Source organism: Acanthochromis polyacanthus, chromosome 7, assembly GCF_021347895.1.
Source record: "Acanthochromis polyacanthus isolate Apoly-LR-REF ecotype Palm Island chromosome 7, KAUST_Apoly_ChrSc, whole genome shotgun sequence".
Taxonomy (NCBI): Eukaryota; Metazoa; Chordata; class Actinopteri; family Pomacentridae; genus Acanthochromis; species Acanthochromis polyacanthus.
The window spans coordinates 23,262,750-23,283,449 of record NC_067119.1 but is presented as its reverse complement, the minus strand read 5'-3'; the positions used below and the strand labels follow the sequence as shown (position 1 = coordinate 23,283,449).

Genomic DNA, 20,700 nt, shown 5'->3' with positions numbered 1-20,700 from the left:
TCATGATATACTCCCGGATTACTTACTAGGTGTGTGTCTGTGGTTCTTTGTTCACTATGTGAGTGCGCATCCTAAGGGGGCATCTTAAGGGGCCTAGAAGTATTACATGTTAAGGGGCCTAGTTTATCAAATGTAAAAGGCTGTTAAGCTCTTGTCTTACTTGCTAAAACAGAGGAGATACCAGCATCAATCAGAGTTATAATCTTTTTTTATTTATGTTTGTTCCTCTACCGATTTTATTTCAGTCAGAAATTTCAGTTCCCTTGAGTTGAGGTTTTTAAGTGCTTTGGTGAACTCATTTGCACCTTTTAGTCACTGCAGCTGTTCTTCCTGTGCCTTTTAAACAGATTGCATCGTTGCTTTTCCCTTTGAGGCTAAAGTTTGTGGGTTTACAGTTCAACTAAGCATGCACTAAGCTCATAATTGACCATTAGCGTGTCAGCAAAAGAACACCTGTCAATACGGTTGATGGGTTTTAACCATAAGTGTCCTGTTCCTATGAATGTATCCACTCATTAATACTTCCTGGCCCCAGCTGGGGCTTTAAGCTCTGGAGACCACCCTTGTCTCGGCATTGTGTCTTTTTTTTATCAGAACGAGAGGTCGCGACAAGCTGACATTCTCCTAATTGGTTATGGGAGTGAAGGTTGAAGAGTGCCCCAGTGAGTAGACTGATAGAGCTCCTGGAGGGGTCTGGTCATCAATCCCATCAACATTTACCTTCCCTCCATCCTTTACGGGGCTTAAAATGCATCACCTGCCATTGGTTTGGTATTGGTCTGACATACAGTAATTAAGCTGCTAAAAAGGTCTTCTTCATTTGTATATGTTTATTTATTCAAACACCTAAAGTGAAATGACAAGTCACACTGAGAAGCAGCATGATCGGGGTCTTTGGTGGAGCTAAAGTCTAGCCAATGGTCTGACAGCATATCGGTCATTACAGGTGAATGTTTTGATCTGAGATTTTGCTTTGTCACTTTAGCTCTGCTATATAACATTGTCCTTATGTTAAACATGTTGGTTTTTAACCTAATTCTAATCCATGTTTAATTTGCACATGTGGAATGCAGTCCTCTCTGACTGAGTTCAGTTGTAGGTATGTTATCTCTTTGGGGAGGGCTGATACAGTGGACCTGCATGTAGCAGGAGGAGGCGGGGTGAGGGGGGTCTTTTGCATTAGCCACATTTCTCACATCACTAGCCCTCAGACAGTGCTTTCATCTGAGCCGAGATCAAAGGGAATGTGCCCGAACAGTATGCCCTCTGCCCTTTACCTCCAAATATTCACAGCAAGGCTTTCATTGGTTTTACTGTCTCCATAGAATCCCACCAGATTCTAGCCATTACAGGTCATAGATATAGGAATAATTACCAACATACTACTTTGTGTCTTAACACAAAAGTGCAGCAAAAGATACACGTATAATGTTTATGGAACTAAAGACGGTTCAACATATGCAACGAGAACGAATGCCAGTTGTGTGTTCATTCAGTTTCCTGAATGACTTTATTTCTCGTGTATTTTCTGGTCTGGTCTTTTCCCAGGTATCCATTCCTAACACCAGTGCAGCATGCATGCGTGGGGTCCTGGAGTTCCTGTACTGCGGTCTTCTTACACCCTGTCCTGGTTTGGAGCCCATGGAGCTAATTGTTCTGGCCAACCGTCTCTGTCTGCCACGCCTTGTTGCCCTCACTGGTAAAGACTCTGTCTGCAGTATTAGAAGTGTTGCAGAGAGTAACGTGATCCCACTTGAATATCTTGTGCTGTCTAAATGTGGCAAAATGCAGCTATGATATTTCATTGGTGACTCAGTAAAAGATTATAGGAGCAGTTAGTTTTGTTTGATGCAGACTGACAGACTAATTTATGCCTGGGAGATAAAAATGTGAGCCCATGTCAGTGGTGAATGCAAACAATAAATACTGACATGATTATCTACATTTTGTGCATCTTCAGAACTGCATGCTGTGGATGAGCTTCTCCAGTTGGCAGTGAAAGGAGTTGACGTTGATGGGCAGGTGTTGGCTTACCTTGAGGTTGCACAGGTCTGTCCTTATCTTTGTCCTTGAAATAACATTTAATTTACATAAATAGATGCTTATTTGAAATTATACATCATAGTTCACCCTTGATTCATTTGAGAAATGTTTTGCAGTTCCACAATGCCAAGCAGTTATCAGCTTGGTGCCTCCATCACATCTGCACCAATTACAACAGCATCTGCCGCAAGTTTCCCAAAGACATGAAGGCCATGTCTCCAGGTACAGGCTCCTTCCCTCTCTTGGCCCTGATAATCTGCCTCAAGCTCCTTTCATACATGCAGCTTTTCTGTCCAGAAAACTCCTACAGATTTGCTCTGCAGTTCTAGTGTGAGCAAAAATGTAGGCTACATTTTGTGGGTTAAGCACACTACTAAGGAACTGCAGCATGGTGTGACTTGATCCTAGCAAACATTTGCTTGGAGTGGGAGGGCTGAGTTTTTTTTATTTATTTTTTGTCTGGAAAGGCACTGCTGCAAGGGAGCTAAAAATAATAATAAAAAATAATAGGAGGAATGGGAGCACCTTATGGACTGTTTCTGTGAAGGAAATGAAGAAAAAATAGGCCTTGCAATAGATACTGTATATTAACATTAACATATTTACATGTAAATGCTGATAGTCATTTTTGAAAATACATTAAAAGATTAGAAAAACAAAACATTGGAAATCAAAACTACTCTTGTAAAGTATGAGTGAGAGAATCTCTCATTTCTCACCTTTCTCGTCTTTTTTCCCCTTTTCTTTGATTTCCTTTTTCACTTTGTTGTTTTATCTCGTGTCTCATGTTTTAATCACGTTAATGTTTTCTAAAATAATTTTATTTGCCCTCAATCATGAAAAGTTTCTTCGTAGTTCAAGTCATTAAAGTCTTGTAGAAAATATTGCCATAGTGATAAGGCCAGTGCAGTGCTTAAAATTGCAATTCTTATAAAAATCACGAAACCCTTACATTTCATCCATGCATATCTCAAATGACAGAAAAGCAAATTTTTAAGAAAAGATCTTCTTTTTGATTAATTTAATGTTTGCCCTCCTCTTTGTAGAAAACCAAAAGCACTTTGAGAAGCAGCGCTGGCCTCCTGTGTGGTTCCTGAAGGAGGAGGACCGCTACCTGCGCTCTCAGAAGGAGCGCGAACGTGAGGAGGAGATCTTGCGCAAGCAACACACCAAGCGTGGCTGGTGTTTCTGGAGGCACCCGTCGTCCTCTCCCCACGTCTCCTAAAAGCTTCCCTCCTCTGACTTCTTCTTCATCTGTACCTGGGTTGTCCTGCCCAAGAAAGCTAACTCCCCCTCGTAACGCATTTAAAGGAGGTTGGCTCTGAAACTCTTCACCAGTGGAGACGTGACCCTCAGTGCTAATATGCCTGAATGTCAGCATGTTTGGGGGAATGTATGTGCCTCTTTATAAGTGTGGATGACCACATGAGTGCATTTTAGTATGCTGTGTGACAGGTGTGGGCTCAAGTGAAGGGTATGTGCATGGGTATGAGTATATGTGTGCAGTATTGTGACCGAGTGATGCTTCCAAGTTGAGTGCTTCCCAGACACCCTGATCTACAAGGGCCCGTGGCGTTGCAGTGCAGCCCGTTGTTCCCTCCACCAGAGCTCTGTCCCTCCACCAGCACTCACAGTGTGTCAGCCTTTGAGTGATTGGACTGGGAGCAAGGGCTTTCTATCTCTCTCAGTCTCTCATTCTCCATCCTTCACATTGACCTTAATGACTATTACACATTGACCACTGCGGCTTCCCTTGGGGGAGCTTACCTCTGCCTTCACTTCTATACAGACTGTTAGCTTGCACAAACCCATTCCCATGACCCACCCCTCTAAAACCAGCACTGGATTCCCAGGAATAGACACTGAAAATGTAGTTAATATTATGTCCATATTATTTGACCTTTTAATATGTTTTTGCGCCTTCTGGGACACTATTATCAGGGGAAATGGTGCACAAGGAAGCTGGTGATTTTTACTGCAAAAATAAGATTGTTGTGGTTTAAGGGTAAATGTAAAACAATTAGCAAATTTTGATAGCTGTTTGCCTCCACTATATTCCTGATGTGCTCTTCAGTGTCCATCATCCACCCCTGCATCTCCCACTCCCTCGTTTTGCTCCCCACACTTGCAAAAAGCAAAACACAAGCTCCCCTGGATGTGGTGGTTTCACCAAACTGCATTTTTTGAGACCCTCAAATGACCACTCTATAGCAACGATGGGGGTAAAGAGGGCTAGCCTTACTTGATACCTCTGCCACGGAGGAACGATGGATAGTGTTAAACAAATGTGCTTGTAACGTCCATGACCACTAGGTTGCGTTGAAGCACCTCAGCCAGCCTGCCTTTTCTCCCCTACACCACTAGGGGCAGCACTGCTCAGGGCCCCGGCACTAGCATTCACAATAACGAGAGTTTTTATGCCTACGTTTTCTTCACCCTAGTTTCACTTATTAAGATCATCAGTATACCGTCAATCCTTGCAAAGCTAAAGCACATGCACAGTGTTATTAGTGCATTTAAAAACTATACCTTATAGATTTTTCTTTTCTTTTTTTTACCTGATTCTGAATACCAAAGCTGTGATTCTTCTTCCTCACTTTCTTTATTTCTGCTTCCTTGCTTTTTTATTGGCAAGAGGGGATAAAGGACAGCAGAGAAAGTGACTTGTAGGAGAAGGAGGCAGTGTACAATAGTATTTGAGTCTCTCTTTGGGGTGGTGTTTTGAATCTGTAGTGTTACAAAAAAACAAAGCAAACGTGTCACTGCTGGACATTGCCTTCCATTCCTGTTGCTGGAATTGAAAATGGTGCTTAAGACACAATAAGACAGTGTCCACATGAACACACAGACACATGCGATTTTATGTTTAGAGTTCAAGCATCTCTGTAGTTGTTTAGTGTTTACCTGCAAAGAACCTGCAGGGGTTTAATGATCATATTCAGACTGATATAGGAGCATTTTTATTAAACCGTGTTTTTTCTTCTACATTTATTAACAGTCCGTAAGAGGTCATAATAGGTCACTAATTTTAGAATGTGTAGTTTTCTGATTTTACACACAGCAGTTACAACCCTGTGACGTCTTTGCTGCTTTTATAAAACAATGTGATCTGTTTTTGCTTCCTCGTTAACCAGGAAATTAATATTACTTTAGAGTGCATTTGAAATAAGCGTTTGTGCTAATTCAAAGTGCAAATGAGAGCAAATCTGATTTTCTTGTTAAGGGTGCTAATTTCTTTGGGCTTTCGTTAACTGAGTGTGAAAAAAAGATGTTGTGGTGATGAGTTTCTATTAGCACGTTGTTCTGTTTGTGGGTTTGCGCCCCTCAGCTTTACCCAGGCACCTCTAGGAGATAGATTATGTGAGACATGTGGTGTGTTCTGCTGTTTTCTATGGAAGGCGTGTAAAGTCATTGTCAGCTACCGAAATAGAAGTCAGAAAGGATCTCACGAGATTGAAGTGAGAATTGAGCTGATTTGTCTCTAAATAAAGAGTAAAAATAGAGTTAAAGTGAACAAGCCTCAGTCAGCGTTACATGCATCCTACATATTTCGGAATGATTCCATAGATATTTAAATTTACCCTAGTGAAGTGCTTTGGGTATTTAGAGACCTAAAGAGGAGAAAAGTCCTCAGTTTTTGATGGACTTCCATCTCCCTGTTAAATCAATTTGTCTTAATGGTATTAATGGTTAGTGTGATCCATTAAGCCTCTTCTCTTGGTCCATGTGCCTTATAGTTGGACAAAACTACAAACTAATGTTAGATTTTAGCAAAATCGTAGTTCACACCTGCAGACAGGTTCTGCAGTTACTGATGTGATGGATACATTAGATAATGGCCATGATCATGTCATTACTGTAAAGTGGATCATGGTGTTGCATTATGCACTCTCAGCCAACATCCTGCTTGAGGGAATTTTCAAGCCAACCTTTTACACAGTGTAGTACAGTAGGTTGGTCTAATGATATGGCCTTAGATTAGGATGTTTTCTCTAGACTGGGATTCACATCATGGCTGGGATTCTCCACCTACCAGGTGATTGAGAGGTAGCGTTTAAAAATGGCAGGTTGATTCCTGCAGTGATACTTCAAAACCACTGACTTTGAGAAAGCAAAGCTTTTGAATAAGCACTGGCTGGCCTGTGTGCTGGGAGGGTGCAACCACTTTTAAAATGTGGTTTATTTGCATGGTGGCCTAACTTTGCCATTATAATGACTTTTGTGTTGGAATGCACTTTCTTCTTTTTTGTCTATGACTGTACCTTTCTGTACTTAGCATGAATTGATCCTTATGTAAGATTGTTTCATAACCTGATGATTGTAGCACGACATTTCCACTTAAGTCTCTCAAATTTCCCACAACTTACTCAGTGCTTTTTTTGTTGGCACTGAACTCCACAGTAGCTCTCTTCTCGCTTTGTGACTTTATGCACAAGTCTGTTGCTCTAAATTAGCTCAGTACAGCTTAACGTAGCATCACTAAATACACAACTTCAAATGATGTGCTGGGACATCCACAGATATTTGCCTGAAAAAACTGATGCAAAGGGTCTGCTGCTGCTGTGCAGTGTTTACCTGTTACTGTAGTAAATACAATTATTTCTTTTTTAAAGATATTGGGTTCAGGGTATGAAAGCTAAATTTCCACTGAAATTAAGGATTGTAATACACATTTTAAGAATGCTCTAAATGGTTGATAGCCAAGTGCAATGTTTGGATTTAGCTTGCATGTAATGACAAAGGAATTGCATAAAGCATGATGCATGTTCCTGAGGTTAGACATAAGTTACTGTATATACAACAGAGTTTCTTAACCTTCAGTGTTGGGATCCTATTTGGAGTCACTTGGTATATTGATGGGGTTGTGGGATTTTTTTTTTTTAAACTTCAGACAAAAACACAAAATAAACATTTATTGGGGTGAAAATTGTGGGAAATAGAAACTGAATGGGCAGAAATGGTTGAGAAATCCTCTTTCACAGACAGGGAGAAACAGATTCTAAATTTTAAGCCTTGTTGGTTTTATTTAGCCCTTGATATTTGCTCCACAATGACCCCTACAGGCCAAAGTCATCACATTTGGAGTTGTGGACTTGATTCACTATGGTTGTCTCATTGTATCTTACACATTGTTTTTACTGGCACATTTTTCCGTCCCATGATATTAGATGGAGCAGTTCTTCCCTCTTTACTGGCCTAGTCACCCCAGTTTAATGTGGGGCCTAGTGACTGAGAGAACACCTCGTTTTAAGTATTTGGTGTCTCCTCTCCTGTGCCTTCAGTGAAATCTAACTCTTTTGACTCTGTATGGGCTGATGGCACTGCACCTGCGGCCCACTGGGCTCAAATTCAAGTTATTTAAGCCAAGAAATACACACATGTGAGCACAGAAGTAGATGTAGGTAGCTTTCTATAATGCACACTATCTTAATACTGATGTAGATTTTCTTATGCTTCTTTAGGCATTAAGCAGTTACTGCCTATTGGGGTCATACTGGCAACTTCCAGTGATAATATAACACGTGGAGCTTCAGAAATTCAGTGTGGAAAATCATCTATGCTAACGCCGATGACTTAATATATGAAATGACCAAGAAACCCAGCAAACCAGCAATTTATGAGTAATGTTTCTGCACTCTTTTAGGTGCCTGCACTTTCTATTATGTAGCCTATTACTACGCTTTGATGCTATCTTTATATTGACCAGTTTTCTGGATCAAAATTGAAATATCATTTACTTTTCCACTTTCTCCACTGAGTCCTTCTCTCTAAGCCAAACTCTGACTGTGCTCAATGGCTTCCATTATTTACTATGTTGCAATCATACATGCAGTCTGTGTCCTTTTAAATAGGGAAGGCATCGTTGAACTACTGGATGGATTGCAGGCAGATATTAGCTGTGACATATTATGCTTTAATGAAGATAGTTATTATCCAAAGTACAGTACAGTGTTGTAAATTGAAACAAAATCCAGTTGGAAATAACCTCTCACCTTCTTATTGCTCACCTCACTGTGTGTATTTACTAAGTTGGTGTATACATAGGATTGTGTGCACAGAGGGGTGTTTATAGAGACAGACATGATGTGATTAACCCCTGGTCTATACTGTAACTTTTAAGTGGATCGTATATACTGTATAGTATTGTTATGCACTTTTGTTTCCATTGACTCATGAATTTTATTAACATTTACTGCTCATGTTATTGAGTTTATTACAATAAAAAGGCAAAGGAAAGAGCGCACCACACTCACAAACTATTAAGGGCTTTCAAAAAAAATGATATACAACAATCAGAATGTTTTGCTGCTGTTGCAAAAAATGTTTTGAAAATAAAAATTTTGTAATATTTTTGAACCACTGTGATTTGTAAAAAAAATTCGAAAAGAAATGTAGAAAAAAGTTTTTTTTCCTTTTTGCCATTTCAGTATTTTGATGTTTGACATGAATTTTATTAAAACTGTTAATCTTTTGAACTTGTCTGAGACATTTGTTGTTGTGTGTCTTGTCTGTTTTAAAGAGACGATGTGGATTTCTCAAATAGAAAAAAAGGAGGCTTCAGTTGACTTGTATTTAGAGTTTTTAAAGCCAAGAGTAAGTCGGGGTAAATAAAATTTAGTAGTGAAGAGGTAAACACTTGTACATGAAGTCCAATCCATAGGTTTTTGGATTGAGACACAGTTTCCACCACCACAGTGGACTTGAAATCATACAGTCTATGCTTGAAATGAAACAATCAAGATGCACACTTAGTAGCATAGTGGAACGCAGGCTCTCCATCATCACAGGCTCACAAATGATAGTACAAATCATAAATATTAGAACTATTTTCATGATTTGAATTCAAATTCACAGTCAATGACTGCCTGAAGTCTGAAAACCTTGAACTGAGTTTCCTCTCTTGAGATGCTTTATCAGGCCTTTACTGCAGCCACCTGCGGTTGCTTCTTGCTTGTTGATCTTTCTCCCCTCGGCTTTGTTTGCAGGAAGTAAAAACCATGCTCAGTTTGGTTGTGGTCCAGTGACTGACTCAGCAATTTAAAGACAATTCTTTGCTTGTGGAAGTGCTTGGGTTGCTTTAAATGTACCAGTATATTTAAAGTAATTGTTGATATGTCCCATGAAGCAGGGGCAGATCCAGATTAATTTTAGTGTGGGGGCACAGGGGGATACAACAGATATTTTGGGGGAGGCACTGAAAAATTGTAACAAAAAATGAAAGCTGCAACCAACCTCTTGCTTTTGCAAAGTATTTTTCGTGTTTTTTTTTTTTTTTGGCTCTTTCTGTACAGCAGGCATGGCTGATCAAAAGTTATCAAAATGCTCTGCAAAAGTCTGAGGGCGTAGAAATGGTGACCCCTGGAAATTTACAATTCGCCATTAACCAGGAAATGCTGTGTAACTGCCCTGAACATGCTCCAATCTGTCTCAATGTATGATCAATGTCTTGCCCTGATCACATTCACATGCTGATTTAAAGCTATAGTCATAGCGCCACCTGCTGGATGGAAGGAAATGCTCTAAAACTAGCCTGTACATGCTCCGATCTGCTTGAAACTTTACATGTGATCAGAGACCAATCCTGATCACATCCATAGGCCAAAACACACTCTTGGTCACAGCGCCACCTGGTGGATGGATAGGTAAAGCTCTATGACTAGCCTGTACATGCTCCAATCTGCCTGAAATTTTACATATGTGATCAGAGTCCAATCCTGATGACAGCCACAGGCCGACATACACTCTCGGTCAAAACGCCACCTGGTGGATATGCATGGCCTCTAATGTACGACATTAAAGCTTCTATATGCAGCATTTAGAACCACTGGATGTCCTCAGGCCTTCGGCATCTCCAAACAAAACAAACCTCCCCTTTCCCTTCGTATTTTATTTACGTCAAGAAAGGTTAAATACGCAAGACACAACAAAACATAATCCAGCTACAACCAATAGCTCATGCTAGCATTATAAAATGCGAATAATATTAATAATGAGTTGTTGTCAACTTCTTCACTGTCTTCACCGGTCTCTCCATTTCTCAGCTTGTTTGTATAAAAACAGAACCAACCAACAGTTTCAAAGGTAAAGACTCACATGCATTAACCCCATAGAGCCCAGCGTAGCGCATTGACTGCATTTTCATTTTCGATTGACGGTAGATTTGATACCAGACCAGATAGAACCATCATTGTTTTTGCATATAAAATCTGGGCAGTTAGACTAACATTTCACACATTCACCAGGGCTCAGAGTACTTTTTGTTTGCTGTGATGGGTTTGTAAAAATACACAATAAAGCGCACATAACAAAAGTCTTTATAAATCAGACCATGGGAAGTTGTGCAACTTTTTTACTAATTTGAGGGATACAGCTATGCAGTTTCTTTCTTCTTTCTTTCTTCTTGCAAATTTATTGCAGCAGTGAAGACATAAGTCAATACATATTATTAAAACTTGGGATATAAGGATTATATTGATGTAAAGCAAATAAAAATACTCCAAAAAATTGAATTACATTATGTAGAAATGTAAGAATATGTCTTGGAGGACTTGCACAATGGTAGGTGTTAAAGGGTTTAATGTGCACTAACATGCACATGCACCTGTACTGACCTCTGAAACATAGAACAAATCTTTTTTCCAGCTATTTAATCACTGAGCTGTTCTGTTTATATTTGCAGATCTGTAGTGAAGAATCATGAGACTCTATATTCATGCTGCTTTGGCTCAAATTTTACCTTCAGTGATCTCAGGGTGAATTCCTTTGGTTTTATCTTTTGTTGGTACCAGCGACTGTTTAACTGGGAGAAATCTAAGTTGAGTGGTGTGAACAGTTGTCTGACAGATGGACTGGAAGCCCTTTGGTTTCCACAAACCCATATTCCCAGGGATATTAAAGCTCCTTGAGTAAGGGACAAAAAAGAGAAATGCGCTCCCTGTGAGTCTGAGATTGAGATTTATTAAAACATATTACTACCGCTGCCACCAGAACTAAGCCTAAAAACACATTTTTGGGGCCTGGGCCTACATTCATTCAGCCCCCATATGGCAAAAGTTCCAGCATTTCCTAATGAGGCTGGGATCCAAGGCGAGATAACGTAAGGCAACATAAGATTAACTTTATTGATCCCTGAGGGCCAGACAGGCCAGAGGGGACACTGAGTCATTACAGGAGCAAAGAGCAAAGCATGGAGGTGTAGGAGGGAGGACAGAGTGAAAGGGGCGACAAGTTAGTATATTGTGCAGGGAAAATGCCCTGCAATCGACGTTCTTAAGTTCAAGCTCCCAGCAAGTAAAAGCAGGAAAGTAGTGGAGCTAGCAGTGAAACAGTCATGCTCAAGGACACTTCAAACACAACTTAATTCTGTTGAAAGGCATTGTTTTTATTTGATATATGTTTTGCATATATTTGATACTAGTTTTGCAATTTCTCTCAAAAGCCCAAAACTTTAAATGTGTATAAAGGTGGCTGCTGCATATAAACACATTCCAATTAATTTGAATTCTGTGTTTTGGGTAAGTAGCGTGTTGACTGTGGAAAAGCAGCTATGAGTATAACGCCTGATTTGAGTATAACCCTGAAAAACCCACTTCATGCTGCTATTGATCAGATGTACAGATCTGAGCTTCCTTCTCAAACTATTTCCTTTTGTCCTTACTAAAACAACCACTTTCAACCCATTTCGTATGTGCAAATACCTGAAAACCTACAGATTTCTCCAGGGAAAGACTGTCACAAAGCGCATGCCATTAAATCCCCATTTGAATGATTACTGTGAAGGTTCTGCACACAGCCTTTATAGCTGCTCTGAATGGAAATGATTTTGGCTTTGAACGAGGCTGGTTGACATGTTTTAAACCAGTTTGGAGCAAAACCTTGAGAATAAATGAGCTGAAAGCAACACAGGCTGCACCACCATTAACCAGGAATAATATTATTATGGACATGTCTCAAAAAAGTTTATTATGTCTTTCTGTTAGTACATTAGATTTGAGTTCTTTGGTTCAGACAAATAAAGATTAGATAGATGTTTTTTTATGTTACTTTTTGGCCTTATTTAGATAGGCAAAGTGAGAGCCACATAGGAAACGGGGGAAAAGGGTGGGGGGAGACATGCAGCAAAGTGCCGCGAGCGGGAAACGAACCCTGTAACGGGGACCAGCCGCTTTACACAGTTTGCTGGGGCACCTGCGGCAGGCCCAGCGGAGTGGCCGGATCCGCCGGGCCGGCCACGCCCGCACAGCAATGGCGTCTGGTGGTCGCAGCCCCCCAGGGAGGCGACCCCCGCCGTACAGAGTCCGGGTGAGTGAGGTGTCCCCGGTGAGGGTGGGGGCGAAGCCTTCGCCACCATACTATGACGTTTTTACAATGAGGGTTCTACTATGAAACCAGTTTGACATGTTCGGGCATTCTTTGTGTGAAAACTCAGAGATTTCAGGTATCAGAATGTTGTTTTCAATTTTCTTTGTTAACTTTGTGCTTCAACTTTAAATTAAATTTCCTTCACTAAGCCAGCCCTCTAGACTTCCAGTAAGCTGTGTTCCTATTGGCTGTCCAGATGGCTGCTTGATGTTATCAGGAACACCTGAGCAGCTCAGTGTCTTCCTGCTTTTCAAACGGTCCTCTGCTTCTCTTCACTGAACCTTGTTTGGCTCTGTTGCTGTAGTTTGTTATTTAGGTGTTGGTTTGCAGCTTCCAGCAGGAAAATCCTCTTTAATGTGTTTCTTGGTGAGTTTTAGGGCTTTGTACCGGATAGTTGTCTTGGTAAATGTGGTTCTTTAGCCACAGTTAGCACATGGTGCTAATGTATGCAGTGATTAGTGGATTTGGTGCAGCTGAGTTATGTCTTTATCTTGGCTGTAGTTGTAATGTACTTATTTGTTAAAAGTACGAGGAGACATGGAGGAGACCGGACTTGTTATTTGGCTGCCTTTATTGAACAACGGAAGTACGGGTAGCGGCAAAGGACATATAGCGAGCGCGACTTTACAATCATGCATACATTACAGAAGTGAGTCTTTAGAGGTTTTTGGTCAGACACATTCTGCATTCTTGTTTGTGAACCAACGTTGGTTGTCCAGAAGGTAAGATTTCCTGTCCTGATTCTCTGTTTAAAGAGCTTCTCTGGTAGGCTGCGGGAGACTTTAGAGTTTGGGTTGTACTAGTTTGGTTTTTGTATGGTTTCATTTGGACAACTATCTTGAGGATATATCTATCTACTGATTCATATCTATGCACACTAGTCTGGTCCAATGCAGTCTCCATGATGATGTTTCACGAGTACGTGAGAACGCAAGTATGGACAGTCACTTACTGAGAAACAGCCACAGTCTTCTTACAGAAAGGTACAAAGCTGCTCTCTTCTCCTTCTGCATCAGGAAACGTCTTCAAAGCTTCTTCAAATCCAAATAAAATACAAGCAAAAGATCAAACTAACGTCATTGGTGCATTCAGGTGCAGTCGGACAACAAAGTTGCGTTCACAGAGCGTTGGAAATCGTACTATCAGTTTTGTAAATTTCCAACGAAAATTTTGGAGTGGCTCCCCCGTGCCCCTACGAAAGATCCGCCACTACTATGAAGTGGCATCCTGTCAGTTTTGCAGTAACTGACTGAATCTGAGCAGAAAGTGTGGCTCTATACACTTAAGAATTCATTCTGCTACTCCTATCAGTAGTCGCATCATCATCAAACACCACTGACCCGTTTGCATTGGCAGAAACTCATTCACGTGCCTTAACACTGCTGCCACCACATTTGACAGAGGATATGATGCTGTGGATCATAAAGCCGTTCTTTTCCTCCTCCATACTCTTCTCCTCCCTGCAGTCTGGTACAATAATCATGGTTTCTTCTGTTCATAGAATATTTTTTTCAAAACTAGCTAAGCATTTTTAGATGTTTCCCTGCAAAGACTAATCGGGCATCTGTGTGTCTTAATGTTACCAGTGGTTTGTATTTTGAACCCTTCTGTATTTACATTGAAGACTTTAACAACAACAATATGTTTGTCTCATCCTGATGTGGATTTTTCTTCACCAGACAAAGAATTCTGTGTTCATCCACTTTAGTCGTCTTTGGTGGTCTTTGAGGCTTTTTGTTGTTGCTGAGCTCACCAGTGCGTTTCTTTCTGTATAAAAAATGTAAGTCATTGGTTTGGCTACTCCTCAGTGTAATGATGACCTCCATCACTTGCACTGACACCTCTTTGGGCCACATATTGAGTTAATCTATGAAGACCTATCCTTTGCAAATTCAACACTTAGAATCAACTCCAGTCCTTTTATCATTTAGATTTTTTCCTGAAATAATGAGGAAACAGGCTAAAACTGACCAATTTATTTGAACCTGTGAAATTGAAGGGACTATAAACAAATTATTGTAGTTTCTAAACAGCTTTAAACATGCAATATTTATGCCAAAAGATAAAAGTTTGCACTTTAATAAAAAGAATAACTGTGCACTACAATATATGATTGTCGGTAGACAGAATAATAATTACCAGTATAATAGTATAACTGTATACAAACAATGAAACTCTGTATCACTATAATCAAATGGTAATTGGTTGATGGTAAAACATGCTAACAGAAATAATAGGTAATTGATGATTTAAGCTGCCAGGTGAAACACTTCACATCTTTAATATCAGAATGCACAGCATAGTATTATTTTTATTTTCAAATTGAGTGACTATCATAATCGCCAGTTTCAAGCAGGATTATGTCATCGTGTTCTCCAGTGTCAAGTAATCTGTTGTCTGTTGTTTTTTGTTATCATGAAATACAATAGTACAGTAATCCTTTCTTAGTATGTAGGACTGGAGTGAAACGGTTTTTGACCTTTGCCTTATTTTTATGTAATGTTCTCAGACTGCAAGCTTCACACACTAATCCCAGTTTGTTGAGAATGAACGGATAAAATATTGTATGATTTTTAATGTGCATGCCTTCTCTAATATAAAACCTTTGATATACAGAATACACTGATAACCTCAAGTAGAAAACATGGCTATGGAACTGTCAGTATGTAAAATTTTCAAAGGATAAAAGAGGAAATAAACTGCTTTTTCCATTCCATTTTCAATGTCCTCTTTTGTCTTTTGCAGCCCTTTGTCTTCAGCACTGCATGCACACTCTTTGATGCAGCTGTGCCACCTAGTGGAAGCATAACAACTGTGCAACCCTAATGTGTGACACATAGTATAGTAAGGAAAAAAAAAGATTTTTGAATGTAATTACTTGCATATCTATTTTCTACACCACCATACTCAACACTGAATTAATCAATTTTAAACAAACAATCTAGCTTTGTGCATCAGATCGGGGTTGGTTTTTCAGTTTGTCAGTTCTTTCAATATATTACATGGAGACACTCGATTAATATTTAGTTTTTTGGGATAAGGAAAGCAAAAGACTGGGCTTAGAGGAGCCTCAGAGCGTTCCTAACACATCTTGAACAAAAAATACTGCAAAAATAACAGCTGAAGTAAGTGAAAACAATGCCAGTGTCACATTTTGTAAGCTTATATTTACTTGCTATTGTAAAGTAATTTATTACATTTATCAATTCTGGTGCCATTTTGTCAGCAGTGGAGGCACTAACAGAAAATACATCCTATACCTTGAACGCTGAATTCTCATAGGTTTGTCCCTCTAGTGTACATACTGCATTTCTTGTATGTCTTTTTAACATTTCCTTTGAACTTTTGGATGAAAGCAAGACTGAGTCAGCAAACTTTGATCAAGTGGCTCCCTGAACACATGCATCATCAAGATCAACATGCTGTGAGCTGAGACTTCTAATAAAGTCTGCTAAGGGATCACAGAAACCCACAGAAACATGGGAGGTGAGTGTTGCCATGGAGATGTTTAGTGATGTGGTCTATGATCGGTAACTTTAGAGGAGTGACAAGAAAAGGTGGCGGCTGCGGGGAGTGGAATATTCGTGTCCATATGCCGTCTTTACATGCGTGTGTGTTACAATCACACCCTCCTAACCCTTCTGGGAAAACAAACCCATCAGGCTGCCAACCAACAAACTTTTAATAGCTAATGACGTAGATCAATTTTCCTTTCATTCTCTTGTAAACGGCAGATTTTATTGGCTTTTTGTAGCAGTGACCTCAACATCTATGGTCACAAGAATTGGTTTGAACACTGATTACAGACCTTTCTGCTGCATCAGCTGTTTGTGCCGTGGGCTGCGTTCAAATTTCCCACAAACTTTGGCCGTGCTCTTGCACCACAGCCTCGTAGACTTTAGAGTCACAGACATAAGCTGACATCATCACATCTGCCTCTAATTTCCTAGGGTTCTCTTACAAACAGATAAGATGAGTTGAACTGGACGCCGAAGACTGTGTTGTACATTGCAGTGCAGAATAGCACAATTTGATTGTGTTAGGTGGAAAGGAAAAGGCATTTTTAGAGCTCTCAAACTTTCAATCCTGTCCTTACATACTCTCACAAATAGACGCATGACACTTCTTTAAAAGTGGACAAACTAATGATAGTAAAAAGTGCAAATAAGGTCCATGGGTTGAGTGACAGCACATTCCTCTGCATATTTCACAATCTTCAAAGTGTGTTTCATTTACAAGATGTAGATCTAGACCTCCCCAGGGTCTGCTCCATAAACAAAACTGCCCCCAAACCCCACACACATATGTACTTGTCTCTAAATCAGGGCCTCTCAAAGCAAAGTTTATGAATACTTCATCATGCTGACAACATGATCTAATTTAAAGGCTATTTTATATTGGAAAAGAAGGCACAGAGATCTTGTTTAGAATAAAAAATTGTGGCCCTTTTTATTTCTGCATAATCGTGCCATTTCTTTGAGTTTGTCATATTTCACTGAAGAGAGGTAATCTTGAAACAACGAGGAATCCAAAAGCTTATGTTTGTTCATTTCTCATCAGACACAATGAATAGAAAGGGAGCGCTAATCTGAAAATTTTGGTTTTACTGTCTTTACAGAGGTGAGAATGTGATTTGAAAGTGCGCCTAACACGTACATGCACACAGACATTCGCATGATCACTCTTTGCTTGCGTACGCACTGAGGCCCAAGGGAAAGATATCTCACAGTTGTTGCGAAGGCGCATAGCTGAGCAGTGAGCTCACCTGGAAGCCTGATGAGAAGACACCCAGATTCACAGCAGTTCTCCTTTTCTCTGTCTCTCTCACACATATACAAAAGGTATGTTTGTCTATGCAATATCTGCTGTCTTTTCTTTCTCTGCTTCTGTATAACAAGTTTTCAGCTTTACTACATATCTCTGATGTTTCCTTCCCTTATTGTGCCTGTCTGGCACTTCAGTTGACCTCTATTGTATTTCAAGGGTTTATCATGGTGTTTCGGGCCCCTAGCTGATAAATTAGTGAGTTCAACTGTCTGATTAATGTTTGTGACTGACTACTTGTGACTGGTGTGAATTCCACTCAAGCTCCAGAGCGTCTCCCACATCCACTTCATTCTCTCCATGTACCACCACAAAAGCAATAACATGACTCCTCCTCTGAGCTAAGCACTGCAATGACAGGAGGTGAGACAGAGATGCTAAAGTCAAGTAAAAATGTGATATGAAAACATAATAATACATTAAATTGATTACATTTGCAACACTAAATTGATTACAATTTTTTTCTTGCATACACAAGTGTCAAGCCCACATGCACACATTGGAAAATACCAACTGTAGTTGTAAAGCATTCATCAGACAAAACACACCTTCCTAAAAATGACAATGTAAAAGGATCTTGGCCTTCAGTGCCAAGCTCCAGAAAAACATTTGCATCATAAATCTGAGGTTCTACATAAGCATTCACTCTATAAAACAAAAATTAAGGATAATTTATGTGCAGCTTTTCAATCATCATATGATTTGCAATGAAGCATGAAATGTGTTTAGTTTTAATCTCACATAAATCCCTGAGAATCTATCTGCTTTGACTGCTAATGACACACATGAATGTAACAACACAACACAGAGATCTTTTGGGTAAATTCCGAAATTGTAACTGCTATGCAGCTTTTGAGTTGTGCTTTTCTTCTATTGGCCTGTATTATATAGCAAGGTCGGACTTGTGTGAAATACAGTTAGCGTGAAAGGCTCTTAAAACACATTCCAGCAGCTCATACTGTAAAACAGTGAATTCACAACACAGTAGGATAATGTCACAGCAAAGGGCTGTATTTATGACAACGTGAACAGAAGATTACAACCGTTGCATCTGTTCATGCACACATAAATATGACAGCACACGCTAAGTAGGCGGGGAGGTCCTGGCCTGTCAAAGTCTGCAGAGAGGAGCCCTGGAAAACATATTATTAGTGAGTTAAAGCAAAAAAGGAGGACAAACTCAAGCTGTGACCTCTGACCTCCAAATACTGAACTTTTAACACCACCCATCAGGTTTGAGCACCCATAAAACTGACATTCAAGCCTTTGGAAAGATTTGGAGATATGTGTTTAGGGGCAGAAGTTTATTTTGTCAATTCAGGGGGAGATTATGATTTATGAGTTATGCACTACCCCCCGTCATAAGCTGATGGAACAGTCATATGCATAAGTTACTTAACAATTACTGAATTTTCACGAGACAAACATGTCCTTGAATTGAGTCTGAACTTAGGAGGAACATGGGAAACTCTTACAGGAAGTTGCATGTGACGTGGCCACTCAGCACTACATCATCCACACTCATACTATTAGCTTAGACTATGTCAGGAAGGCAGGAAACTGAACAAAAAGCCTATCACAACTGGAGAAGAAGTTTCCGTAAATGAGGAGAAAATCCCCATTAGCCCACACATACACACACACGCATCCAAATCCCCACTGGACACACAATCACTCCCACATTTAGACCCCATCTCCAACAACAGCTGCCACCGCACCCCACCACAGGAAATGCCAAAGTCCTCTGAAGTGGAGCATAACAGTACTGCAGCTCACATCCACAGTGAAGGTCTGAAAGACTGGAAGGGCAGACGAGCCCCTAATAGCAGGAAGTTGTAAGAATAATAGTTGTATGGGGATGTCATGGCCCTGGGCCTTGTGGCATGCGAGCTCTGAGCCAGAACAGCAGAGTCGGAGTGTGCTGAATGCTTGCTCATACAACATTTTTTTTTACATGACTTACAGTAAGGGTTTACCAGATGTGGGCTTCACAGTTGCAGAGTATGTGAGATTTTTGTCATTGTTTCATTTCTTATTTAGGTCATGGCAATGCTCCAATCAAAATACAGAAAGTGTTAAATGATTACAAAACAAATTTACAGTGTAGGCCTATAAATGCATTTCTAAACAGTTGCAAACCTGATTGTGAAAAATGTACCTGAGGAGGAGGAATACAAAGATGAAAATGGAAACTCTCAGTCCGACAATGACCCTTTTTTCATGAGGGATTGCATTGGCTGACTGTGTCAATCCAACATTCACCAGAGGATTACTCAGCCATTGTGAACTGTTTCCAGATCAAACCTCAGCAGTGAATAGCGTGGCACACCGTATTAAATGTTAGGAAAAGTGATCTGAAGTCAAATTTCATGTAGACAAATCCTACCTGAGCCTGACGGATCAGGATATAGAAACCTGTGACTTTTATCTTCTGCATCTGTCCTGGATTATCTAAGAATGGCTGCTAAGTAAATTAGAGCGCTTAGGAACGTTTCCATAATCCAACAATCTTAAACCCTTGTGCCACTGACCCACAGGCAAACACCAGTGCACCAGTGTCAAAGAGTGCGCATGAATGCGTCTTCAGGTCTGCAGAAAGTGTACAGAGGTCTTGTGTGAGCCTGTGCATGAATGCATGGCAGCGTTTGTGTGAGTGTGTGGTCAGTTTGTGTGTGTTAAATCGTCACTGTTGGACAGCAGTTGAACAGACCCCCAGCCGTTCTTAAACACTGAAGCAGCCTTCCCTGTTTTTTTTTTTTTTTTTTATGTGCTGCCTGCTTCAGACTCAGTTCCCATGAAATTGGTCTTTTTTGGCTTGTTGAGAGATTGCCTGCACTGTAAATGCTCTCTCTGGAGTCTGCCAAGGGCCAGTGGGGGCTGATTCAACGACAAAAAAGACACAAAGAGAGACTGACAGATCCAAAGGTGCCACACTGCCCCCATATCTCCTCTAAAGGAAACCAGCAATTCCTATTCAGGTTTTATTTTCTTCTAAAAAAAATCAAATCAAAGCAACTCAAGCTTTATTGTTATTTAGCTGTGCATACAACATTAGTGCAGACAAGATGAGAGAGTGTTTCTCTGGGATTCAATTAAAACAACTGATGACAAAGCCTTGTCATCAATAATTTTACCAGAATTTTCAAAAATACTCAGTTAATTTTAGAGGATTGTTCCATGATGTGGGCATACCCAGTTATCATTCATTTGTTATTATTATGTGGAGATGAGGTGCATAACTTCTCTGCTTTCCTTTAAATGTCTATTGATTTCAGCGTGAGGCAAGTGAAGAGCACTCATGCTCTGTTAGAAGACAAAGGTTATCCAATGAACATTAGCGCAGGAAATGAGAGTGTTCTTTTTATGATCACTACTTGTTGCTGAGCGGCTGCGTTGCGCTGTGAACACTTTTCCTCCAAGTGACCCAGCTAGCGAAGTCATTATGCTTTCCACTCTCTCAACGGGAGGTGG

General features: G+C 40.2%; 1 protein-coding gene across 2 annotated transcripts in view; it reads left to right on the top strand.

The window, feature by feature from the left end:
• The window catches only part of rhobtb4 (Rho related BTB domain containing 4), a 45,568-nt gene extending 37,053 nt beyond the window's left edge, over positions 1–8,515 (top strand). For both annotated transcript variants that reach the window (XM_022192727.2, XM_022192719.2), the window contains 4 exons: positions 1,549–1,699; positions 1,961–2,049; positions 2,160–2,265; positions 3,090–8,515. In XM_022192727.2, coding sequence (XP_022048419.1) covers positions 1,549–1,699; positions 1,961–2,049; positions 2,160–2,265; positions 3,090–3,268 — 525 coding nt within the window. In that variant the 3' untranslated portion in view covers positions 3,269–8,515. The remainder of the gene's footprint in view (positions 1–1,548; positions 1,700–1,960; positions 2,050–2,159; positions 2,266–3,089) is intronic.
• Positions 8,516–20,700: the final 12,185 nt, after the last annotated feature.